Source organism: Podospora pseudocomata, chromosome 5, assembly GCF_035222375.1.
Source record: "Podospora pseudocomata strain CBS 415.72m chromosome 5, whole genome shotgun sequence".
Classification (NCBI taxonomy): domain Eukaryota; kingdom Fungi; phylum Ascomycota; class Sordariomycetes; order Sordariales; family Podosporaceae; genus Podospora; species Podospora pseudocomata.
In genome coordinates this window covers 363,795-388,526 of record NC_085889.1, presented here as the reverse complement: position 1 = coordinate 388,526, position 24,732 = coordinate 363,795, and the positions used below count along the sequence as shown (strand labels likewise).

At 53.7% G+C, this 24,732-nt stretch overlaps 9 protein-coding genes across 9 annotated transcripts; 3 read left to right on the top strand and 6 right to left on the bottom strand.

The window, feature by feature from the left end:
• Positions 1 to 55: 55 nt before the first annotated feature.
• On the bottom strand, positions 56 to 835 carry QC762_501960 (uncharacterized protein; the record flags this gene model as incomplete). Its single annotated transcript, XM_062890619.1, has 1 exon — positions 56 to 835. One exon carries the CDS (start codon positions 833 to 835, stop codon positions 56 to 58), a length of 780 nt encoding a protein of 259 aa, XP_062741547.1.
• A 427-nt stretch (positions 836 to 1,262) lies between these two features.
• Positions 1,263 to 2,735, bottom strand: QC762_501970 (uncharacterized protein; the record flags this gene model as incomplete). Its single annotated transcript, XM_062890620.1, has 1 exon — positions 1,263 to 2,735. One exon carries the CDS (start codon positions 2,733 to 2,735, stop codon positions 1,263 to 1,265), a length of 1,473 nt encoding a protein of 490 aa, XP_062741546.1.
• A 467-nt stretch (positions 2,736 to 3,202) lies between these two features.
• QC762_501980 (uncharacterized protein) lies at positions 3,203 to 5,431 on the bottom strand (the record flags this gene model as incomplete). The annotated part of the gene is made up of 2 exons (XM_062890621.1): positions 3,203 to 5,213; positions 5,271 to 5,431. 2 exons carry the CDS (start codon positions 5,429 to 5,431, stop codon positions 3,203 to 3,205), a joined length of 2,172 nt encoding a protein of 723 aa, XP_062741545.1.
• An 810-nt stretch (positions 5,432 to 6,241) lies between these two features.
• Positions 6,242 to 8,016, bottom strand: THR1_2 (Trihydroxynaphthalene reductase). The gene is made up of 3 exons (XM_062890622.1): positions 7,347 to 8,016; positions 6,525 to 7,123; positions 6,242 to 6,472 (listed from the first exon to the last, which is right to left on the bottom strand). Exons 1-3 carry the CDS (start codon positions 7,453 to 7,455, stop codon positions 6,335 to 6,337), a joined length of 846 nt encoding a protein of 281 aa, XP_062741544.1. The 5' UTR covers positions 7,456 to 8,016; the 3' UTR covers positions 6,242 to 6,334.
• A 122-nt stretch (positions 8,017 to 8,138) lies between these two features.
• QC762_502000 (uncharacterized protein) lies at positions 8,139 to 12,875 on the top strand. The gene is made up of 6 exons (XM_062890623.1): positions 8,139 to 8,325; positions 8,388 to 8,704; positions 8,765 to 10,352; positions 10,408 to 10,947; positions 11,002 to 12,356; positions 12,638 to 12,875. Exons 3-6 carry the CDS (start codon positions 10,094 to 10,096, stop codon positions 12,653 to 12,655), a joined length of 2,172 nt encoding a protein of 723 aa, XP_062741543.1. The 5' UTR covers positions 8,139 to 8,325; positions 8,388 to 8,704; positions 8,765 to 10,093; the 3' UTR covers positions 12,656 to 12,875.
• Positions 12,876 to 15,142: 2,267 nt separating this feature from the next.
• Positions 15,143 to 16,333, bottom strand: QC762_502010 (uncharacterized protein; the record flags this gene model as incomplete). The annotated part of the gene is made up of 1 exon (XM_062890624.1): positions 15,143 to 16,333. The coding sequence occupies one exon, from the start codon at positions 16,331 to 16,333 to the stop codon at positions 15,143 to 15,145; it is 1,191 nt and encodes a 396-aa protein (XP_062741542.1).
• Positions 16,334 to 17,304: 971 nt separating this feature from the next.
• Positions 17,305 to 17,868, bottom strand: QC762_502015 (uncharacterized protein; the record flags this gene model as incomplete). Its single annotated transcript, XM_062890625.1, has 1 exon — positions 17,305 to 17,868. The coding sequence occupies one exon, from the start codon at positions 17,866 to 17,868 to the stop codon at positions 17,305 to 17,307; it is 564 nt and encodes a 187-aa protein (XP_062741541.1).
• A 3,695-nt stretch (positions 17,869 to 21,563) lies between these two features.
• QC762_502020 (uncharacterized protein) lies at positions 21,564 to 23,451 on the top strand. Its single transcript, XM_062890626.1, has 2 exons — positions 21,564 to 22,667; positions 22,722 to 23,451. Exons 1-2 carry the CDS (start codon positions 21,799 to 21,801, stop codon positions 23,194 to 23,196), a joined length of 1,344 nt encoding a protein of 447 aa, XP_062741540.1. The 5' UTR covers positions 21,564 to 21,798; the 3' UTR covers positions 23,197 to 23,451.
• Positions 23,452 to 23,648: 197 nt separating this feature from the next.
• On the top strand, positions 23,649 to 24,713 carry QC762_502030 (uncharacterized protein; the record flags this gene model as incomplete). Its single annotated transcript, XM_062890627.1, has 1 exon — positions 23,649 to 24,713. One exon carries the CDS (start codon positions 23,649 to 23,651, stop codon positions 24,711 to 24,713), a length of 1,065 nt encoding a protein of 354 aa, XP_062741539.1.
• Positions 24,714 to 24,732: the final 19 nt, after the last annotated feature.

The following is a 24,732-nucleotide window of genomic DNA, read 5'->3' as shown; positions in this document are numbered from 1 at the left end:
CAAGTCATTGTTGGAGAACACAAAAGGCTTCAGCTCCCGCTGACCCACCACCATCTCAATTCCTCTTGTTCTTCGACATGGCCCTCTGCTTCGGGCCCGTCCCATGCAGCCAGTCCATCCACCCGTACGCTCCGTAGTTGACAACAAACTTCTCGTGGTGGACATCATGACCCTTGGCGATGGCACCAAAGAAGTCGTAGCCACTGTGCACAGTGCTCGTCTCGATGAGCTGCCAGCTCAAAAATGCCCAGAATGTCAAGATGTGAGTCCTCAACAAGATAGGGGCCATGACGACGGGCAGGGTGTTTGCCACCACTTGCTCGATCGGATGGGCATACTGCGCTGCCAGAGCAACAGGTGCGATGAATTCGTGGTGGACTTTGTGAATCATCTTGTAGAATCGGGGTGTGTGGAACAGTCGATGGACGTAATAGAAGGAGATCTCCCTCACGATCCAACTGACGAGAAAATCCCGGAGGAAGATATTGAGAGTTGGAGGAGTCTCTGTGATTTGGAAGCTCGAGGGATTCCCGGTGTAGTGGGATCTAGCCAGCATCAAGAGAGCAAATACTGTGTTCATGAGTTGGTTCCGGCCGACGATATAAGCGCAATGTTTTATTTCTTTCCATGTCGGTTGTTTTGGTGCCGGTTGCAGTTTGTGCCTAGCTGAGAAACTGGGCAGGATGTAGTCGAGAGCGGTATAGGCGATGGCAGGGACCCAGAAGAAGAGCAGCTGAACAGCAAGACTGCCAAAGAACTCGATCTGACCAGGGCTGTATGTTCGGACAATGGAAGCCCAATAGAGCTGGAACGCACCGAGAGAAATAGACGCCATGTTGATGATGCTCTCGTCCGGATTGCCCTGCTGTGTGTGGGAAGATCTCGAGTTCGTAGGTCTCTTCTAAACCTGTTGAGGCGCCGAGTGTTTTGAGGATTGAAGACCTCTCGATTGGGACAAAGACCTCGGCAACTTCCCCAGTCTTGGCGCCTCCGCGTTCACATTCGAAGCGGGGTTTGCCACTTGCCCTTGCAAATAAATTCCCATCCCCCGCAGATCCCCTCCTGACAGCTCTTCAAAGAGCACGTGAAGCGACATAGACGGCTGACCGTGGATGACCAGTGTCAAGACAAACGCTCTCCGACTGCCTGGCTTGGAACTGAACATTAGCATCGAGAGCTAATTGAGAGCTATTTAATTCGTGGTATTCTGTACGTGTCAACATTATTCATATTTGGGACAAATATACCCGACATTCATGGCATCACAAAGAATCCTCATCATGCCCTGGCCAAACAATCTCCCTCTTGTGAACGGCCACCGCACACCGAAACCCAATAAACCCCCAAGCCACCACCAACAAAACCGTCATGACCGTACTGAACCACAGCATCCCCGCGCTTTCCAACACCCTCCCCATGCGTATACACGCCAACGTGAAGCCAACATTGGGAAACACAAAGCTCCACCAACTGAGATGAAACTTCCTATCCGGCATCCCAGCCACCACCGCCGTGGTCGCACTCGCAAAGAACCAAAAGCTCAACCCCCATAAGAACACCGCAGTCGTCATAGCCAACAGCCGTATTCCAGCCCCGAGAGTCTGGATATTTACCCCTGGATTTCCACCACTAAATGCAATCACCTCCATCGCCGGCAAGCCCACCAATATCCTCGGTACCTCACCCGCCATGGCCACCAGCGCAGAGCAAGTAAAACTCGGTGGCCCAACAGCAATAAACATACCCGGCCTCTGCACCGGCAGTCCAAACGCCATCAGCCTTGACAAATAGGTCGAATAGTAAAACATCGACACCAATATTCCCAGTCCCTGCGCCGCCAACCCAGCAGATATCATCTCAAGAGCCTGAATAGCAGGTTGTGACTTGGCCAACGAACCCGCCAACGAGCCCGCCAACATGACCGGAAATATCGGTAGGATCCAAGCCGGCGTCATGGCATCAATCGACAGCCGTCTCTCTTCCTTGACCGTAAACAGCAAATGATACTGCAAAACCGAAAACAGAAAGGTAACAGCGAGGTAGATCCAAAAAGCGACTCTCATGAACGGGGCAAGTCGTAAATATGCCGCCGGATTCAAAAATATCCGTCCGTATTCGTCAATGTTGAGCAACATGGCGCAGATGGAAAGCCAGAGGGTGGATATAAACAGCGCTTCGTGGGGTCGAGTAAACGCCCGCCGAAAGGTGTGCTGGTACATGACGAGCCGGAGGATGATCATCACCGTGATGAACAAAAACGCCAGGAGGTCAAGGAGGAAGATGATCAGCCCTATGGTGCCGAGACCTGTGAAGCGATGGGGCGTGAGGGCGATGACCATGGCGATGCCAGAAGTGGACATGGTGACGGTGTACCACGCAAAGGTGAAGTGCAGCAATCGTTCGCGCCATGGCAATGGAGGTTGGAGGTAAGTCGGGATGCGATGGAGAACAGCAAGACGGGGTTCCGCGCCTAGCTCATCGACGCTGTCGCCGTGAACCATGGACATGGTGACAGAGGTCCGGCGACGGGGTGGGGGCGGCGGTGGTGGGGTGCGGCTTCGCGGAGGAGGTGGGGTTGGTGGGGCGCACTGGTCGGTGATGGTGGACATGGCCGACTCCGGGTCGCTGATGGAGCCCTGTCGGCCCGTTGGGCGGGAGGTGATCAGGCCCAAATTGGCGACGGCTGTGGTGCCAGATGTCATGGCGGGCTGGTAATCTTGGACTGAGGTCGGCATGGCGCCTGTCAGGCAGTCCGATCGGAGGGAGTGGTCGTTGGAAGATGTGTGCGAGTCGCGGATGGGCAAGAAAAATATCAGGTAAACAAAGAGCAGGCAGCTGGTGGTAAGAAATGGAGCTCGTTGATGCGATGCAACGCGATAAGGTAAGAAGGCCCCCAGTCGCTCATCTCATGATTTTGGTGGGGCTCGCCATGGTCGATGTGTCTGGATTGGTGCCACGAACACTCGGTGCTGTTCGGTTCGACGGTTGAGGAATGTCACACTCGAAATGTCGCCAGAGAGAGGCGAGCATGAGCCTCACTGACGCCATGTCAAAGTTTAAGTTTTAAGGGCCGAGCGCACAACAATCTCGGGTTAGGGTTACTCAAAGCATTATCTTTCCAGGAAAATATTGACCAGTTCTGAGTGGAATTGTCTTGTTGTGCTTGTGTATTTGTTCGTCTACCGAGTTGCTAATTTCCATCTTATGCCCACAGACGAGCCTCCTCTGCGTACTTCATGATACGGTCATGCAGCACCCCCTTCCGCAACGCCTCGTAAATGTTAGAGGCCTGTGTTCCCAAAATTTTGGTTCTCGGATCCGCCTGAGTGCCATTACCGTGACCATCATCGTTCTCTCCTTCTGCCCTGGTCCTCAACAGTAATGGCGGATGATCTTCTACCCCTCTGTTCAGCGGGATTCCCAGCTCCTTCCTCACAAACTCATACACCAGCTTCCCGCCCTCACCAACAAATCCTCCCGCCTGTCCCTGATCACTAAACATGTCATGCTGTTCCCTGTAATGCTGCTCCAAAAACTCTCTCACGGCAGTCCTGTACTCCGACAAGAAGAAACGATCCACCATCTCCCCCTTCGAAAAGGGTTGCTCATCATCCAGCAACCACCCCATCGACTCCTTCGCAACCTTGTCACACCTCTCCCTCAAGTCCAAATGCGCGAGTTCGTCCCACCTCTGTAGTATAATGTCTCCCAACTGTCCCGCGACCCTTTCAATCACCTCCACCCTCCCCGCACCGCTCCCCCCGAAGACATGATCCCTCACCAAACTCGGCAACCAAAGCCTCACCTCCTCCCTGAACCTCATCTGAACCACCCTCAAATCAACAGCCTGGGACAAGACCCACATATAAGTAGCACACATCAGCCCCAAAATCTCCACCCCCTCCATCGCGTACCGTCCCGCCACCAACGCCATAGAATTCACGCTCTGATTCCCCATCTCAGCGACCTGCACACTCGCGCTCACCGGTCTCGTCAAATACGACAGCTCAGCCATGTACCCCGCCATCGTGACATCAAACCCCTTGGCCGTAAAGCTCTGACTGGGGTCGTCAGCCGACAAGTTCGGCGGCAAGCCCTTGCTGGTCATGTTATTGATCACCTCCGAGCACTGCGCGAATATCAACCGGCCGAGATTTTGCAGTGCAAGCGAGGTCTTTTCCATGGCCGAGGTCAGGACCATGGCTTGAAAGTTGCCGCCGTGGTGGATCGAGCTTGAGGAGGGGTCGATGAGGGGGTTGTCGGTTGTTGAGTTGAGTTCTGTTGTGATTTGTTTTGTTGCCAGGAGAAGGTCTTCCAGTTGGGGACCAATCCATTGCGGGGCTGTGCGGAGGGAATAACGGTCTTGAGCGAGGCCGAGGCGGGTTTTGGGGGAGGATTCGGCGGGAAAAGGAGGGGAGATCTTGGAGTTGGAGAGAAAAGACAGGATGTTCGAAGCGGCTTCGGCTTGGCCGGGGTGAGGGCGGGTGCTGGAGATGAAGGGGTGGTAGTTGTGGGAAGTGCCGTTCAGGGCTTCGGTGCCCATTGCTGTCAGGACTTGAATCAACAAGGCGAGCTGGTTGGCTTGGGCGATGACCAGGGAGGCCATGGCGCAACTGGGGGCGGTGCCGTTTGTGATTCCGAGGCCTTCTTTGGCTTGGAGGCGGACGGGGGTGATTCCGGCGATTTGGAGGGCGTCGCTAGCGGGGATGATCTTGCCGCTGCCGAGCTTGACAAAGATGTCGGGGTTTCCTTCTATGGCACCGGCGATGTAAGATAGAGTCGAGAGATCTCCCGAGGCGGAGATGCTGCCTCTGAGGGGAACGACCGGGGTCATGTCGTTGGCGAGAAGCCTCATGATTGACTCGATGACGCTGGTGCGAACGCCAGAGTGGCCGCGCATGAGGGAGTTGCAGCGGATCAGCATGGCGGCCTTGACCACTGGGCTGGGGAGAGCATGACTTCGGAGAAGCTCGTTTCTGCCATTGTCGTTGCCCTTGTCACTTTGAAGAAGGATACCGACATTGAGATGCTGGATGGCGGCACTCTGAAGTCGTTCAAAATCTTGAGTCCTGGTATCTGCACTGCCTCCGAAGCCGGTATTGACACCGTAGATGGTGTGCCCTGCTGCGAGCTCGTGTGCAAGGTAAGCAACACTTTCATTGACTTGTCGAATTATATCCTCGTCATCGGTGAGACGTGCTTTTGCGCCGTGTCTAGTCACAGTGTTAGCCTTTCCTTGTTGTTGACAAGCGACGGGACCGAGAACTTGCAGTGCAACCGCCGCAACATCAGCAACAGTCAGCGTTTCGCCATCAACAGAGACGACCCCGGTTCCAGTCAACTGCTTCTGCAGTCTCTGCCATTCGGAAAGGACACCAGAGGCATGCATAGCCTCTGGTTTCTTGGCGTGTGAGGATCCGTTGGTTATCATGTTGAAAGTGGTGTCTGGCAGGAGGCCAAGATGCTTTCTGGGTTTGCTCGCCAGTTGTTGAAGTTTTCACGGTATCACCCGAGCTCCTGCCGTTTGCTCGTCGTCGCCGTTCCGTTCCGACTTCCGGGGAGAGTTTTTTTGTGGCGCTTTTTAGTGTGCTATTACCCTAATGGGAAGGAATGCCAACTGTGCGCGGGTTTGCAATTGCATAAAGTTATGCGGTAGTGAGACAGGGGGTCGTAGGCAAGTTCTCAACCTTTTTGCTGACAAGAAAGCAAAAGAATGGCTCATTTCTCACTCGATGTTTTCCGCTGTCTTTATACCTTTTTACTTTTATAGTGTTCATGCCCGTTGTTCTTGATGGTCATGTCTCTGACGTATGGATTGGCATCTCTTTGCTGGAAGGGCTGAAACCTGGCCATTCACAGTTCTCGTGATGGGTGCCATGCCGAGACACTTTTGTCAGACACAGCCATGGTATGGTCTGCCTTCATAACCCCGGAGTCTGGATGGTCAATGTGGCAGGCTTGCCTCATGTGGTCACACAAGATTCCTCATCCACGATGCAGTCAGCATCGGAGCCAAATCGAGACATCTAACGCGATACTAGACTCCCCCGTGGCTTCCATGGCTTTGACCACGCTTGTCGTTGTCTCGCCCTCAACAACAGATGCACGAAAACAAGCCTGAATTGGAGCTTCCTGATTGTGATACATCCCAGTAAAAACAGCCATCCAAGGTTGATTCACATATTTGCACTGCAGCTATCTCTCCACAACAAAATGTGCTCTGTCTGCCCCCATATCTATAACCCGGTAATCCAGCCTGTCCTCCCATCTATCCACCAACACCTCCATTGTGAAAGCAACGCATCATTAGTTCCAACGAATATATGTCCGTACTTTACATGCAAGCGGCGCCATCGATGCCGATGACCTTGCCGTTAACCCACTCGCCGTCCTGCGACGCCAAGAAGCAGACGACGCGGGCGATATCGATCGGGAGACCGACACGGTGGAGAGGGGACCAGCCGGCAGCGTACTGTTGCAGTTAGCATCGTGATAATATGCAGTAAATCCATAAGGAGGCTCACCTCGTCAACACCCTCATCGTCGAGCTTGTCGCCGTTGGGGATGTACTCTCTGCAGACCTGGTGGTACATGTCGGTCTTGATACCGCCGGGGGCGACGGCGTTGACGGTGATCTTCTTGTCACCGAAATCAATAGCCATGCAGCGGACAAAGGTCTCAATGGTACCCTTGCTGCCGGAGTAGACAGCGTGTCTGGGGACAGCCTTGGCCTGACCGGTGATGGAGCCCATCAGGATGACACGGCCACCGACCTCGAGGTTCTTGTAGGCCTCGCGAGCGACGAAGAACTGGCCACGGGTGTTGATGTTGAAGACACGATCGAACTCCTCAGGGGTGACATCCTTGACATGACCAAAGGAGACGACACCGCTGTTGGAGCAGACGATATCGAGCTTGCCCCACTTCTCCTTGGCCTCCTTGAAGAGACGGACGATCTGGTCGACCTCACCAACGTTGGCCTTGACGGCGAAGGCATCGGTGCCGTTCTTCTTGATCTGTTGGACGACCTCGTTGGCGGCCGAGTCGCTGTTGGCATAGTTGACAATGACCTTGGCGCCACGACGTCCGAGCTCGAGAGCCATCTCCTTGCCGATACCACGGCCTACATTGTGTTAGCTGTGAGGTCATGGTTGACTGCCGATCCCCAAGATAGATGAGGCAGCTCGCATGTGGTGCCACGATAAGGGGCGGGATGTGGGCTTGGCACCGGACTTTGGCTTGGGGTAAATGCCCCGTATCGCGCACAGGGGAAGTGCTTGGCGGGGCTGCTATGCAAGTGCAAGGGCTTCAAGGCTTAACCCTCGACAAGGATGGATGATACATACCAGCACCAGTTACCAAGGCGACCTTGCCCTCGAGCGAAGCTGACGCCAAACCCAGAGGACCGGGGATGGCATTGTACTTGCTGGAGGTGTTGGAAGTGACGCCAGGCATGTTTGCGGTTGGTTGTTGGGTTTGGCTGGAAAGTAAGACAAGGAGCTAGATCAGGGAATGGCAGATGCAATGCAATGGTGAGTATCTTGACAAGGAAAGAATGCTGAAGCGTGAGAGGGCATTGGAATGGCGAGGATATGATCCTTACTTATATGCCGATGGCCGTCCGGCTATTTGGAACACTGCGAGTCACCCTGAATCGTTCTGCGACGATCTCGCGGCTGTCGCCTGTCGGACCATGTTTGGAGGAATGCCGGACTGTGCTCTACCCGCGGACAATCGGTGACGGTTCGGCGCCGAGAGCAGCGCTTCCAGGCGTTTGCACGGTGCTGTTGGTGTTGGGAACGGGAGGACGAAAAGGGATGCAAGAATTGGATAGGATCGTCTGTCGTTGACTCGTTGGACTGGTTGAAGAGCTCGGTCATGGCAGAATTCCAGAGCCGTGGATGGCCGCCGTCAAAAGGCTGCAAGCAGCAAAAGCATTCAACCCGCACCAAACGGCAGACCATCCGGACTTAGTCCGGCAGATAGGTAGTGTCCATGTTCATTACTGAGTGCCAAGGAACACAGGGAGAACAAAGTCACCTAAATGTCACGTTGCACCGTGTCCCCTTTCCCCGCCATACGTAGCTGAGGACGAGGTCCGGCGCCCTTGGCCCTGTGCATCGTCAAGTCTCCGCCTCCACGTTTTCAGTGTCTCGCTGCTTCGCCATCAACTTGGGGCGCGAGACCATCTCATTCACCTGAATTCTCCCTTTGATCTCTGCTCCTCCATAAGGTAGCTCACTACTGGCAACTGTTGGAGCGCAGCTAGCCTAAGCTGTCAACGATTCAATGAAATAGGGGTCATGATTCGTGCCCAGTTCTCAGGTCATTGGCAAATTCAATAATTTTCTTCTCGGCAAAGAGGCTGACACAGACCACTTCATCAGGATCAGGAATGTCAACCAGACACGTGCTCTTGGCATCAAAACCCTTACTGTCACCAGGATGCCAGTTATTTTTGTTTTCTTGCACGAGACGAGGTCAATATCTTTGTCATCATGCAGCCACATACATGATAAGCTTGATATCAGCCCGTCAGCACTACCACCGCGGGAAGCGCCAAATGGAATATGGGGTAAAGTTGTTGACCCGCAAGATCTAGACCCCCGCGTTCCTGCATATCACCACCAAAAGAGAAAAGAGCGACATGCCTCAGAACCTTAGCATGTTGTGTTCCTCCAGAGCAAACCCAACGTTATGGCCCGTCAGCTTACCATATTGTTACTGTCTTTCGTGCAGACCGCTGACTGATCTGCGCTGTAAGAAGTTTATTTTGGTACCCGGAAACATTCTGCAACAAAGAGAGAAAGAGCACCTCGGCATATGTCTGGAAAGGTGATCAAGAAACCAACACCGTTGTGGACTTGCCAACAGTGAGCTCGCCCTGATGCCCTCAGCCAACCCCCCGGACATGATCCCGGCCCGAGAGGGGAGTTCCGACCAGTGTAAAAGCACCCCTCGATTGGTTGCTTGGCTCATTCCAGAGGACGGTTGACTGCATGCAGAGAGAGGGCGGCGGCCCCACTACTTCCGCCGCGATCCGGACCTCCGGTACAAACCCCCGAGCCCCGACACCGGCGAGAAAATGGGGCTTGATCTGGCATATCTCGGGTACGAGCGGGCGGATTTCTGCCCGAAGTTATCGCTGGAGTTATTATAATGCTGAGGATTCCCAACGTTGAGCGCTCTTCGTCGACCCGCCCTGTCATGGTGCTTGGCCCAACTGGTGAATATGATCTTGAGATTTTTCCTGGGCGAACAACTGCGGCCGGCTTTTATTTCACATATTACTAAACACTTGATCAGGTCTTTTGCAAGTAAGCGTTTTGCAACGAGGTTGTACCACCTTGGACGTCCCCCTCACCAGAGTGGGCGGCTCGCTCCATCCCGCACCCGCACCTGGGCTTCCCCAAAAGGGACTCTTGGGGTGGTGGGAATTGTGATGTTCTGCAGCAGGTCGCATTAGCATGTGGAGGGCGGGCCAATAGCACGGCCTAGCTGAGGTCAACACCCATTCAGCTGGTGTGCCAGCGACAGCCTTACCATTCTCGGTTGTCGTACATAACACCATCCTCGTTCCAGGTGCTTGGAGACCCGAGCCCGCCATCCGTTACAAAAGAAAACCTTTGTGTGAAACTGCTTGCACCTGTCAGTTCTAGACCACGTTTCCCAAGAGCCTTCTATCGCATTCCAAAAACTCCAGAACGTTTTGTGCAATTTCACCTGCAGGCACAGCCGGCCACGTCCAGCAGCACTAACCACACACAGATATGGATATCGACGAACTAGGCTTCCAACATTCAGCTGAAGGATTGCATGGACCTTTTGAGATATCCTCGCTTGTGATATTGGAGCCAAAGGATGTTTCAAGATGAAGCTTCAGCTTCAATGTCGCGAGGCACTTCCGATTTCTTCTCCGCGCAAGCGCTCTCCAGCGTACGCCACTATTGGACGAGACCTTCAATCGATCACGAAACAGTTTAGTCCAGAAGGAAAGAGGCTTGCGTCGCTTCTCCATCAAGTTGTTGACGACAACAAAAGGAGGCACCTCAGTTGACGATTGGGCTTGGCGTCGCCAGGAAGGGAGTATAAGATGGACGTGGTGATCGTCTCAGACGACGAACACTCACCGCATCACTTCTCACATCATCAAAACTCGTTCACACATCAAACCAAAATGTCTTCTGAACCCTATCTCGCCGTGGCTGCCACCTGGGAAATTCCTTACGCCCATACCCAGGTGACACCAGAGTCTTTCTTCTCCACTGATGACACGTCCGAGTCGGTATTTGACCCAGACCACCGCTCTCTGGTCGATGACAACGATATCCGGGATGGCGGAAAATATCGCTGTGAGTGTCCTCTTCTGCGCGAATCTATGACCGGCAAGTGTTGACAAAGAGATAGCCATCGTCAAGCTTCAGATGCGCTATGAAGGCCAGCAGCCTGGTGATAAGTCCTACGCCATGGGTACCGGTTGGCTCATCGCCCCAGACCTCTTGGTGACTGCCGGCCACAATGTCTTCGACTGGTCTGGTTATGGCAGAGGCCTCGGCAAGGCCGTCGACATCAAGGCTTACATCGGCTACCACGGACGTTCCAGCATCAACTCTCCTATCGTGCAGTTTCGCTCAGGCAAAGTCGTCGTCACCAACGCCCAGTGGGTTGTCGACCGCAACAACCGCCATGCCGACGTCGCCTTCGTCAAACTCGACAAGCCCTTCACTGGCAACCTCCGCCTCTTCACGTACAAGAACACTCCTGAGAGTGGCGATGACATGATTGGTGTTGTTGGCTATCCTGCCGACAAGACTCTCGAGGATGCCGATGGCCGCGAGGAGAAGGGTGCCCTTATGTGGGAGCAGTTCACCAGCACCACTTACGTCCTTGACTCGGCCAAGAACAGGGGAAGGGGCATGCTCAAGTACCGGATTTCGACCTTTGGCGGTGAGTTTTGGATTCTTTTTTCCCCCGTGATAATGTTTCGCTAACAACGGATAGGTCAATCTGGTGCTCCTGTTATCCGCAAGGGTTCCAAGCAAGCTGTCATCGGTACTCACGTCTACGGTGGCGGCGACAAGAACTCGGCCAGTGTCATAGGCCCGCTCGGCAATGACTACGAGGGTATGCTCAAGGTCTTCGACGGCAACCTCCCACCCTGGGGTGAGCACCAGGGCATCAAGCTTGTCAAATACGGCTACTCCACCACCTCCCCCGGCGCCAGTCCCACGACCCAACCTGCTCCTCGCACCGGTTACACCTCCGCTCCAGCTCCTGGACCCCTTGACGCTGAGGGCTTCTTTGACGACCTCAAGAAGGTTGCCAAATTTGTGCAGGGCAACGTGGGCCCTGCCGCCCCTGTTTACCTCCAGCCGTTCTTGGGCGGCGTCCACGGCGCCATCGCTCACGCCATCCTCGGTGTCATCAATCAGGCCACTGAATCTGCCTTGACTGATGTAAGCGCTGTGCTGCAAGGCACACTCGAGCGTGGCATCCTCGCCGAGGCTGCCCTCCAATCCATCTTGAAGCTAGAGGACAACCCCATCACCCGCAAGATCCTGCAAGAAATGTCCTCGATCTGGAGCACCCACTACTGCTCCATCAACTTTGACCCCATCATCTGCCGCCTCGGCCCCGCCCTCCCCCTGACCGCGAACAAGATCCTCAGCTCGACCGAGTACACCCAAACTACCGCCACCGGCGAGGTCAAGCTCAAAACCGTCCCCTTCGCTGCTACCTCCAACGGCCCAGCCACCAACGGTCAACAAGCCGAGCTCTTCGGCCTCTTCCCCGGCATCACCATCGGCATCGAACTGGGCAAATTCCTCGTTGACACTATCAGGAACCGTGCCGAGTCCTACCGCGCCGAGGGCTGGTTCGACGACCTCGGAAAGGTCATCGTCCGCGCCGTTGAGCGCGAGCCCCTTTACCAGCTCACAAAGAAGATTGTCGAGCACGTTTCCGAGTCTTCCTTCTCGACCCAATCCCTCTCCCCAGCCGACCGTGAAGCTGCCATCCTTGTGGCCAAGCGGGCCGTCTTTGGCGAGACCGCCCTCCAGGCCTTGTCCAAGCTTTCCAGCTCGGAGCTGCAGCAGATTAAGATGTCGGTCCCGGAGGGGCAGGGCCATGAGGAGTCGTTTGGGGATTTCCTCGGCGGTCTCGTGAGGGATATTGGCGGGGTGGTCAGCCAGGTTGCGCCCGTGGTGGTGGGGACCGTGCTCCCCTTCCCGCTTAGGGTCGCTGGTGCGGCTGAGAGCGGTGGGATGCTGGGTGTTCCTGCCCAGCCCCCCCTTAGAAAGAAGTCGAGTGTGTTGGATTTGATCCATGGTGATGGGTTGAGCAACGGGCTTTTGCAGGTGAGCAACAATGATTCTCTTTATCTTTCCTCCTTTCCACCACCTGCACGAGGCACCACAATACCCGGGGGGTCAAGGCTCATGGAAGATGACTCCAAGGTTGGAAACCTCGCGTCGCCGGAGCTGCACATGGCAGAGCTACATCAGTCCGACCCTGACGGGAAAGGGGCAAGGCTGGAGTACCTCCGGAAAAAGTATTTGGCGGACGGGCCGGATGAGAACCAGGATAAGCTTGTTTTTGAAGAGTTGTGATGGGGCAACAAGGCTGATTGTGTTTCTAGACTCGGATTTCTGCCTGAACCACCTAGCACGGCCCGGTGGGATTTTTCTTGTCTCGTTGCTATTTAAAGAAAACCAAGATGGATAGATGGTACAAGTCTAACTGAGTGTTCAAAAGGTGTCAGTTATCGGTCTTCAGATTGGTGTGCTTTGCTTGGCTGCGTTCACTTCTTTTCCTGGCGAGGACGGGTTGTGAAAGGCAGGACAGAGAACGTAGTATTAATGAATCTGGTTGTTCCATAATTGGCTTTGTGTATGTACATTGCTGGCTGTCTCGATTTGCCTCGAGGACGGCATTACACCCCTGATCTGGCATCTAAGAGCCGGAGAATTGAGCCCTGCAGCTAGGATGCAGTCGGACGCCCCTTTCCATCGGCCTCCTTCTCCGAATCGTCACATATACAGGGTGGGGCCTCTACATTGCAGAATTCGGGTTCCGCCGACCGCTCCCCATCAGGCCCAACATGCCAGCTCCGTTGGCAGAAGGGCTGGTCGAAGACCCTGACTGGCCAGCAGTTGTACATCGGAGAGCTTTTGCACATCTTCTGCCACGGGGCCGTATATAGCTCGCATGCACACGCGTCCTCGCCCAGACAGTCGGGCATGGCCGGAGCACCCCCTTGGGGGTGCATTCTTCGCAGGTGATGAACTCCCAAGTGGTGCAGCGTTAGTTATGGCAGTAGTATGCAGTAAAGTCTGTTGAGTGGTGGTCAGAGTAGAGCTCCTCACGGCAGTAAGAGCATGCGAGTTCCTCGGACTAATACTCCCTGTGGCCCCTAGCTTGTGGGGAGCGGCATCACCAAACCTTGGCTTCGAACCCCAGCGACCCATATCGCTCAAGTGCCGGGTCAGTTTACATTCAGTGCCCTGGGTCAAGCAGACGCACATCCAGTGCCTGTGGCAGAGGGGACACTCGGTAGGGCATTCCTTTAGGTTCCTCTTCCATGCAGTATTCGCAGCTGACGAGCGGTCCGTCGCTGGGGCATTTGGGATTATGGCAGGTGTACTTGCTGTACAAGTCATCAGGGTGAACTATCCAGTCGCAAATAGTGGCACAGGGTGGTAGCGGAGCTGGTTGGTCGTCGGGCTCCTTCTTGGAGGCTTCGTCTTCCGGTCCTTGATCGCCATCATCATCATCGGTGCCTTGCTCCTCGCCATTTCCGCTTTCCTGGCGCTGTTGCTCCTCGAAACACATCTTGCACGGGAGAACAGGTGGTGGATGATCCGCTGCGATCAGTGTCTTGGCATCCCCAGCCCTCACAGCGAAGAGAAGGGCAGAGAAGTCTGTTACAAGAGTGGCATTTATTTGGCCGAGGCTGTCAAATCCGCCAGTACTCTATACCTGCAAACCTGTACCTAGGTAGTGACAATAGCTCACAAACGTCGCCATGCAATTCATGCAAAAAGCTCTCATTCTCATGCTCACAACACTCCACCAACCGGAGCCAATTTCCCGGACATCCGACCTTGGTACAAGTCCATTGCCGTCTGGCCGGGTCGCAGGTCGAGCAGCATCGGAGCGGGGTGCAGCAGGCCTTGCAAGAGGCCGCGGTGAAAGACTCGGTGACTTTGGCTTTCTTCTGGGATTCCGTGCTCGAGGCGTCTGACCCCTCCGAGTCGGAGGCTTGCCGTTTGAGCGACGGGTTGAGCAGGAGGTCGGCTGGGTTGGGGAGGGTGAATGGGGCGCTCATACTGTGGGAATCGTGCGATAAAGGACTGTGATGATGGAGGGCTGTTATGGTGGAAGGTCAGTGTTATTGTGCTCGCGCCGGTGACAAAAAGTTGTGATGCGTCGTTCACGGTTCCGTGCGACGCGTTCTGAGCTGAAGATGGTAAAAATGATATTGCGACCCCTGCCAAGCTTTTTATAGTGTTGGCTCGGTGTTGTGTGGGTTGGGGTTGTTGAGCTGAGCATGTTTCTTGGCACCTACACAAGCAGCCTCGAACCACAAGAACATTGGTATTTGATTTTCTCTGTTTTTGTTTACCTCCCCGGCTTATAGCCAGCAACTCGCCCGCGCATTTCCTTCCGAGTAAGAAACGAATTCCCAGTTGCTTCATCATACGAAGCCGGCCCCTTATTCCATTTCCAGTCTCACACCCTGCCTATAACCATGCGCTTAAAAAAGCTGAAGGTTAATCCCGCTGTGGCTATGAATCTAATGAGTGCTACTAGATTAAACTTATCCACTAAACCGTGGTGCGGCAGAAGACCACAACCGAAACATAATTCTCTTGCCAATGACCTTAGGCTGTCAGGAATATGCAACACCCTTTGACTGGAAGCGGTAAATGAGGCGAGCAAGGGCTGGATGGGGGGGATTGAGGAGGGTAACTTCTGACAGAGTCATAACCAGTCTGGTATACGAAAGAAAGCGACCCAGGAACACGACATGCCAAGATTGCTTGTATTAATGCACCACGGGGTAAGTGTCGTGCTATGTCTTTATCCAACTACATACCGACGCTATCTAACACCTGTATCAGCTATTATCCCCAGTGTCTCCTTACAAAGCCAGGCCCAAAACAGCAACACCTGCTACAATTCCGTGAACCCAACCCGCGCCCGGCACTCCCTTGCCAGCACCAGCCGTGACCGGTTTCGACGTAGTGGATGCAGCCTGGCCGGTGGTGGTAGGGAGATAGCCTGTGTAAATTCCGGTGTAGTTTCCGTCCCAGGGCGCTGTACCCGATGGGGTGCGCGTTGCTGTCCAAGTGTGAGTTGGGGAAGTGGGACGAGGGCAGTTGGCGCCGACGCCTTGGGAGCAGCCGTAGGTCGGCTTGACGGGGGGTAGAATGGGGAGCCTGGTTGTGCCCGTGGGGATAATGCTTGGAGTGACGGGGCAGACTGTGGTTGTGAAGGGAATGGTCTTTGTGATGACGGTGGGAGCGCCGTTGCAGGGAACGGTGGGGGCGCAGGAGGTGATGGTCACGAGGGTGGTGGTGTAGATTGTGGAGGTTGTGTAGCTTGTTGGGAGGGGGCTGAGGGTCGTGGAAAGGGAGGTGAGGGTTCCGATGGGGGTTGCGGTCGCTGTCCCGGTGGCTGAGGGCTCGCCAGTTACTGTGGTGCCGGGCTCCTGGGTGGTCGTGGCAGAGAGCTCGAAGCTATCAGATGCTGTGACGCTGGGGAGGTCGGACTCGACGATGGTGGAGGTTATAGTTGGCTCGGGCTCGTCGACAAGGTCGGTGCCGGTGGGCTCGGTGTCCTCAGCTGGTTCGGAGGTCAGAGGCTCTTCGGCAGTCTCAGTGGAAGTTGGCTCGTCAACGACATCAATGGAGGTCGGTTCAGGCTCCTCGATCGCATCAGTGGAAGTTGGCTCGGGTTCCTCGACGTCATCAATGGGGAGCGGCTCTTCCTCGTGGGCAGGAGCGCTTGAAGAAGGAAGTGCGGTCGAAAAGGTGGTCGTGACAGAGCCGCCATTGCCGACACATGTCTGACCTTCGGGACAGCACCCGTACTTGTCGTTGTCTCCGATCTGGCATTTATAACCAGCTGCACAAGCTCCCTCCTCGGTGGGGCAGCAGCTGTACTCCAAGGGAACACAACCATCTCCACAGGTCTGCTGCCCAATATCCTCGCATGTCTTGACGGGAGTCGTGACGTAGCCGCCATCTGTACGTCCTCTGAGAAGAGGAGGATACGCCCGTGCCATAGCGAGCATGGGCAAAGCGCCCAAGATCAACAACTTGGAATGCATTTTTGTTTTAACTGAAAACGAATGTAAGTAAAACGAAGGACTGGTCCGGTTGGACTAAAAGTTAGCGATATTACCTATCCACCACAAGATGATGTAAAAAGGAAGGACAAGACTCAACCGCCCACGGGATGTCGTCGAGTATTTGAGGAGCCGCGGAGGGATCGGCGCCCCGTGTGTGCTTAACCCTCTGTGTGATGACAACAGCCTTCCTGGCGGCTCTGGGAAATATCGGATGGTGAGATCAAGGTCACATTTCCATCCGGACAAGTGGCGTAGATCCCATCCGTGGTCAGGGGTTGGCATCCATTTCGTACTGGCTGTCCAATGGCAGCGGCGCTGTACCTCGCATGTGCATCCAACATCGCCAACCTTGAATGCTTGTCTGCTGACTAGTACACACAAAAGCTGTCAAGTGCCACATGAATACCTGACTTCATCGAGTCTTAATAAGACGGGAAGGCACCGTCAAATGAGGTGCGGACGACTTCGGCCCAACAACATGTTGAACACGAATGTCACACCAACAGCAGCGAACTTGTGTTTGTTGCTGTTAGTGGGAAGGTGTACGTTATTCTCGAGTGGTAACAAGGACCGTGCATGGCTTGGTTGGTTTGGAACCAAGTTGGAACGATGAGTCAAGCAAGGCATAGGAAACGTCTTCCAAGACGAGCGGCGCGAATGATTTGGCAGGCACCAGGTTGATGAAGAGAACAACGGGTGCTGGAAAAGCGCTGGCTGTGTGTTTCTCTGTCTTACCTACCAGGTAAGGTACCTAATACTATTCCTCGTCTATCACCACATACCTTGTAAACAATAAGTCAACTAATTCACCAAAGCAAGTCACCCTAATCGCTATCGTCGATGAGTACTATCGGCTAAATACCTTGTATTATATCTCAAACAAGCTACCTATCCATATGTATATCCAAGCCCATATCCACTTCATCAACAGGTTATAATACAGCTTCTTCTCAAAGAGCCAACCCCATAACAGCAAAGCCGGCCATGATTCCACCAACCCAGCTCGCGCCCTGTACTCCCTTGCCAGCCCCGCCGATGACGACGGGTGCAGATGTACTTGTGCCGTTTGATGCGATCTGGCCGGTTGTGGTGGGGAGCTCGCCCGTGTAGATGCCGGTGTAGGCCGCGGTCGGTGTTCCAGTGCAGATACCTGTGCAGCCGGTGGCAGATCCAGTCGCAGATCCAGTGGGAGTGTATATGCCGGTGTAGTCCGCGACAGGTGTTCCAGTGCACGTGCCCGAGCAGCCGGTTGCAGTGGCAGAGTAGATACCGGTGTAGTGGCCGCTGTCATCGTCGGGAAGTGTTCCGGTGTAGATTCCGGTGTAGTGTCCATCCCACGGCCCTGTGGCGGATGCATCACCCGCGGCTGTCCAAGTGTGAGTCGGGGAGGTGGGACGAGAGGTTTCGATGGATGTCGTGGTGTCTGGGTCTTGCCGGCCTCTGATAACAGGAGGATATGCCCGCGCCATGGCTAGGATGGGCAGAGCACCCAAGACCAAGAATTTCGAATGCATTTTCTTGGTTTGGTCAAAGAAACGAATGTACCTTGAACAGAAGGAAAGACTGAGCTTTGTGGACTGGAGATTAGTGACGGTATTCACCACAAGAAGAAGAAGAAATCAACGTCCAGAATCAACCGTCGATGAGATATCGTTGAACTTTTGAGCTAGCCACGGAAGGATCGGCACCCCAAGTCCTTGGCTCGTTGTCGATGACAACAGACCGGGAAATATCGTACGGGGAGCCTAAGGTTGCATCTCCGTCTTGGCGGGTGGCATAGACCCGATCTGGGCGTCATGGGTTTGAATCTGTCGATACCGATGGTCTAATGGCAATAGCGGTGTACTTCGTATTTGCATCCTTGTCTCAATGCTTGACTGTTGATTTTGTGTTACGCCCCAAGCGTAATACCCCTGTACAGGAACCACTGGGTGGTACCTGTCAGAAAGAAAGGAGTCTTACTAGCAAGGAGTTCATCCTTCTGTTGGCGGTGGCCATGGTCTGTTAGCGGTAGCCATGGTCTGTTGGCCGCGGCCAAAAGCAAGCAATACAAGCACACTGAGAAAGGTACAAGGATACCTCAGAAACATATGTAGATAGCTTCACATAAATAGGGGGGAGCGCCGGGCGCTCCCCGTGTCGAGGAATCTGATTCCTCATGCAAGCAATTCAAGTTCATTTGTCTACAATCTACTCTCAGTAGCTCTTTGTTAGAACAACCTGTTGTTGACAGTGAACCCGTGTCTGAGGCGCTTGTCACAACCTTCGATCATCCTGTCATATTCACCTTCGGCGTACTGCCTGTGACGGCTGTGGCGGCGTCACCATATATATACCACTGGAGCGAGCCAAGCCGGGAAGCTTGGCTCACTTGTAGCTTTTGATAGCAATCACAACAGGTTTGGCGCAGTGGTCTGCCCTGCCGTGACATTTGAGCCAAGCTTGCACGGGAGCGTGGGTTCGAGCCACGCTCTTGGAAAGTCTGAGCCCGCTTTGCATGTACTCTGGAGCTTGCTGCCGGGAAGACCGCGCTCGGGTATATGGAGTGGTAGGACTTTCAGTTACCATATATATGCCCTCTTCTCGATGATAAATGGCACTCGAAGGCCTCGCTGGAGCAGCAGCTCGCGGGGGCTCTCGTCGAGGGGGGGGAGATGTGACGGCTGTGGCGGCGTCACCATATATATACCACTGGAGCGAGCCAAGCCGGGAAGCTTGGCTCACTTGTAGCTTTTGATAGCAATCACAACAGGTTTGGCGCAGTGGTCTGCCCTGCCGTGACACTGCCTTGCAGTCTGTATCCACTCCCGGTGCAGGTTGTAACATTTTGCTTCCGTTTATAGGACGGGAGGGCGCCGAGAAATTAGATAGTGTATGTACGATGGGACCTCGGACTTTTGAAGTAGGTAACAAGGACCGTGCATAGCTTGGTTGGCCCTGCGAAGTTGGAACGATAAAGGAGGAGAAGGACGATACCCAGGGAAAAAGACATACGAACCAAGAATGAAGCAGGCAAAGACTTACCAGGTATCCAGATATCACACGGGCTGAATGCGAAATACGATGCTTGGCTTGCGCAGCCGCTATCAGGGGTAGAATTGCAAGATTTTAAAACATCATAGTGTATAGAAGATTCTAACATCGTAGAGGTTAAGAGACATAGACTTGGAGGTGTGTTGCTTGGATCATGACGTTACGCGCTCAAGGGTAAATAGGGGCGTCAAATCGTATATGGGGTCTAAAACCGTATCAATTGTTGTGTTGTGTAAGTTGCCCGGGTGGCTGGAAAAGGCCGAACCCAGTAGCCCAGGTCCCACTGCCGAGATATTAATTCCTTAACAGTGGGCTTCATTGACTAATCTGACAAGGAGCAACACTCCTACAACCCTAACCCACAGTCTTGGCTTAGGTAAGCTATTCATAGGCCAGTGGTCTCTATATAGCACAGACAGCAGCACCATTAGGAGTAGTCTCTGGTTATGTTAAACTGGAATTGGCCACGAGGACCGACTGGTCCTGGGTCAAGTGTGGCTTCCCTCCCGTGCCATCCGACAACGGGATCGTCAACTCATATCTCTTACCTCATGGACGTGAATCATGAGGGCTATTGTAAGCTCTCAATCTCCTTAAGTTTGACTCTGAAAATCTCCCTCCGCAGTTGACCGAACCCGAAGCCGCAAAAAATTGTTGCGATTTCTCTGTTTGACATCTCAAGGCTGCGACGTGGCGTCCTTGGCTGGAGTTGCACCTACTTCCTTTCCCGCGTCATCATCCTACGGCAAAACGATGGCGGAAGTGACCCACACTTTGAAGTTCCAGCAGTATACAGCTGGTGATTTTACATTGTCTCTTGTTCATGTTTTCCTCTCGACTAATGGTCTTCTTTGACCAGCCCGTTGGGTTTTCCCCTTCCCCACGTTAAACAGGCTGGGGCTTGGCGTTGCTTGGCCTAGACGACGCTTACATGTATGCAGATAGTGCCAAATTTGTTTCAGGTACACGGCAAGCCCTTGATAGGCTGTGACTTAAGGACTTTCAACGAGCTGATCAGAATTGGACCTAGAGACCGTACGCACTACTGCAGGAGTTTGGTATCAGGTCAGGACAACACACAAACAACCCTTTCTACCGGTCTACTATTCGGATCCAATTTCAATCATTCGGGCTCCCGGACCACACCACCTTCGGGCCGCTGCCGATTTGGGCCCAGGCTCCGTCTGTGGCTGTTGAGTGTTCGCAAGGCTCTGACCTGTTGTTGGCCGGTGAAGACAGTGAAACATCCGGTCAACTCAGCGACGGCTCCTGCATTCGTTTTATGACTCCAGGTTAGGATGGATTTGGGACTTTAACATGAGGCTGAGATGCAGCTTAAGGTAGCTGCAGGTTGGCATGAAATCATCGCTGTCAGCTGAAAATGAGACGTCCCACCTTAATCGACTGAATATCAGAAGTTGCCTTGGCGAGCGTGAGCATTGTCCAAAAGTCCCAGTCGGTATCGAGAACGGTCTGGTTGCGGGCAGGGGATGGCCTGAAATGACGTCTCCGCTTTCAAAACCATGGCCGCATTGGGGGCAGGCCGGGATATTTGGGGGTTGCTGAGGCGAGCCTTGCAATTGGGTTTCAAGGCTTCCATGATAGCTCTAAATTCAGCCCATTTTACTCGAACGAGGTATCTTGATGGGAGTCATGGGACGGTGGTTGATACCTACCTTCAACTCAGACCGCAGTCAGATTTCAACAATAATTACTGACGAAGATGCATTGATTTGAGGACGAATACATCTACAATCACAACGAAAGGAACAGGTAGTGATAGTTGAAATCGACGTGTTGGCCTATGCTCTGGCTCATAGGGCTGCAAGTGCTAGGCCGGTTAAGCTCGTAAGCCAAGGACATGCCGTCTTTGCACGCCGGTCCTGGGCAGCCAATGAAAAATTCCGCCTGGGTTGAGGAGCGCCTACAAGTCTTGACCCCTGATCTACCCGCCACTACGGCGATACCCCTGAAATTTGGTCAATTATCATGCGTTCTCTGATGACTTGAGAGCAGATTAACGACGTGAACATGGTGTTGACCTACGTCGTCGACGCACGCCACAAGGGAGACAAACAGACCCGTTGACCGAGACGTATCTATCAGATCAGGTCGTCAGTGGCAAGGCATTCTGAGTATAAAGTCCTGTCGTTTCCCACCTCAACTCAACTCAGAGTTTAAATCCTCCCCCCATCGCGCAGTCTCAGGCAGGAATATAACACCGAGAGCATCGTTCATTCGTTGGGAATCCTTGCTACCTAGTCACTCTCTTCAGCCATCCCTTCGTTACTTACCTACACTGATATACACTTCACATTCATTTCAACCAATCAACCCACGATCCTTCCTCAACACTGTTGCACTTTTGACAAACGCCCTTACAGTCCATGTGCTAAAATCTAACTGCAAAGATGCGTTGGACACAATTCTGCTCCTCCCTTATTGCAGGGTTCTTGGCCACTACATCCCTTGCCGCAACATGGGAGAGAGACGTCTGGGCGCCGACCTTCCGTGTTGGTGGAAAAGGAGGCAGCGAATTTGAGTTGCTGGCGGAAACCGGCCAAACCGTCCAAAAGATTCGCGTCTTCAGGGTAGCCACCACGAAGAACAAGCAAACTCTCCGGGGCATCCAGGTTACCTTCTCTGATGGCGCGACCCGAAGCGCTGGAGCATTGGAGGGTGAATCCAAAGACTACCACTTTCAGCCAGGCGAAGCAATCACCGAGATGACTCTGTGGGGTAACGGTGATGGAAAACGCACCGGCCGCATTCTGTTCAAAACCACCATTGGAGGCGAGTTTGATCACGGGCAAGACACAACTGGTCAAGGAAACTTTGTCATGGAGGTTGGATCGGGAATGCTCATCGGCTTTGTTGGAAGAGCAGGCAAGGAGATGGACCAGCTGTCCCCTGTTTTTATCAGGAAGCTGGCCAAAGATCCGGTGCTCGAGGATGTCCGCATTGACTCGTACAATCCCTTTGCGAATCTCGAGCTGGAGACATTAAGCACCAAAAAGGTGAAATGGGATGGAGTGGCCCACAACTGGAGCTTCGGTGACACGATCATGCGTTCTACATCCACGACTTGGACAACTTCATCGTCTACCAGTTTGACTTTCGGCATGTCCATCAAAGCTGGCATTCCCGACGTCGTGAGTGTCGAGACATCCGTGTCATGGTCTACGAGCTCTTCCTCTAGCCAGTCGACGACTCAGAGCAAAGATAAGACATTGACCTGGTCCCTTGGCGGACGGATTAATGGACCCGAGGAGGCTGTTGAGTAAGTGACACAATGCCTGCACTGTCTCACACCAGTTGCTAATGAGTTCCCTAGTTGCACGGCGCAGGTTTGGTCAGGCAACCTGAATATCGGATGGGACGGCGTTCTCGTCCTCGACACTGGTGTCAGAGTCTACAGAATACCTACTCGGGGCACTTTGAAGAGGGTAGACGTGTCCGAGGTCATTTCACAATGCAGCCCGCTGTACCCAGAGCTTGTCCGTCCCGGGTCAACCCAACCAGCTGTGCAGACTCCCACACCCACACCTACCGGATTCATCACCGTCACCACAACATCTCTCTCGACTCCTTCGTCTTCTCCCTCAACGGGGATCAAGCCACAGCCAGGCACCGTTGAGAACTGCGCTGAATTCCACAAGGTGGTCGCTGGAGATACATGCCACGATATTGCGCAGGGAGCAGGGATCACCTTGGACGAGTTTTACGCGTTGAACAAAAAGGTCACGATTGACTTTGAGTGCGACAACCTCTACCGCGGCTACCATGTTTGCGTTGGTCTCGCTGCATGAGGGACGCCCTTGGATATAGTGGGAATAATCAGGGCGGGGAACATTTCTTTACGACGGTCATGGTGAATGGGCCAAGTGATGATGGAAGTGACTTTTCATAATGGTTTCATATGCGGTGATGGAGATGAGGCGGTATTTATGGGAATGAAGGTTGGTGATATTTGGACAGTCTTCACCGATATCTAACTTCATACGCTCTTTTATTTTATTTTTATTTTTTAGATAAATAACAAACTTGATACTCTCTTTAACAAATTGGAAAAATGCAATTGACTCGTGTGTGTGTCATGGTCATCTCAATTCAGGGGGCTCAGGGGTAACACCCTGCCAGACCCCTAACCCTCCCTGGTCCAACCTCGGCTATTTGTGGGTCCGGTGCCATTGACCCCTCACAACGCACGCCTTGTTCATCATGAACGCGACCACAAGACAAGCCTTACCTACACAGCAGGATGGGCGGAGTACCGACACGACCGGCCACAAGGATCATGATCGTGGGAGACTCGATTTCCCACGGCCGTGAAGGCGACTGGACTTGGCGGTATCGAATATGGGAATGGTTTCGACAAAACAACACTCCCGTTGTGTTTGTGGGGCCGCACAAGGGCACCATCCCACCTCCTCCAGAGGACGATCGAACTCGCGATGGGGGATACGCTCCAGATGTGAACCGAGATTTCCTCCAGGATTGCTATCATTATTCTTGGTGGGGAAAAGCAGCATGCGTCGTCAAGGACGGAATTGGCGAACAGGTCGCCACACACAAGCCGGACCTGTGTCTTGTAGAGTTGGGCTTTAACGACATTGGGTGGGGCATAAGCGATCCAGGGGGAACCCTCAAGAGCATGGAGGCCTTGATAACAGAAGCGCGCACTCACAACCAGGCCCTCAAATTTGCCATAGCGAACGTACCGCAGCGTACTATTGTTCCGGGGCTGGGTGATCTACCCGTGAGAGTCGAGACGTATAACGAACTGCTCGCTCAAGCAATCCCAAGCTGGAATCAACCGTCGTCACCCGTTGTTTTGGTTCATCTTTGCGAGAACTACCTTTGCAGAGAAGGATCCTACGATGGGCTTCACCCTGGCGCTCTTGGCGAATTTGAGATTGCCCAAGCCTTCTCGCGCACGCTGCTCTCTCCCGAATTTGCCTTGACAGACAGGTCAACAAAAGAGCTCGAGATCCCTCAACCGGTGCCGCGTCGTGTGTTGTCTACGCCAGTCAACCTTGCAGCAGTGGCGTCATCACCAAATCACGAGGGTTGGGTCAGGCTCACAGTCACATGGGACCTCGTCTACGGTGCCTACTCTTACGACATTCGAATAAAGACTGGACATGACGACGCTTGGTGGGACTGGCATCCGGTGCAGGACACACGATATCAGCTCTGGTGCTCACCAATGTACCTCCCTACACCAGAGTGGAAGGCTCAAGTACGAGCCACCGCCGGCGAGCATGTCACATCAAACAACAGCCAACTGGTGAACGTTATTGTCGGGCAGGAGGATGATCTCTAGATGAGCATGGGTATTGTTT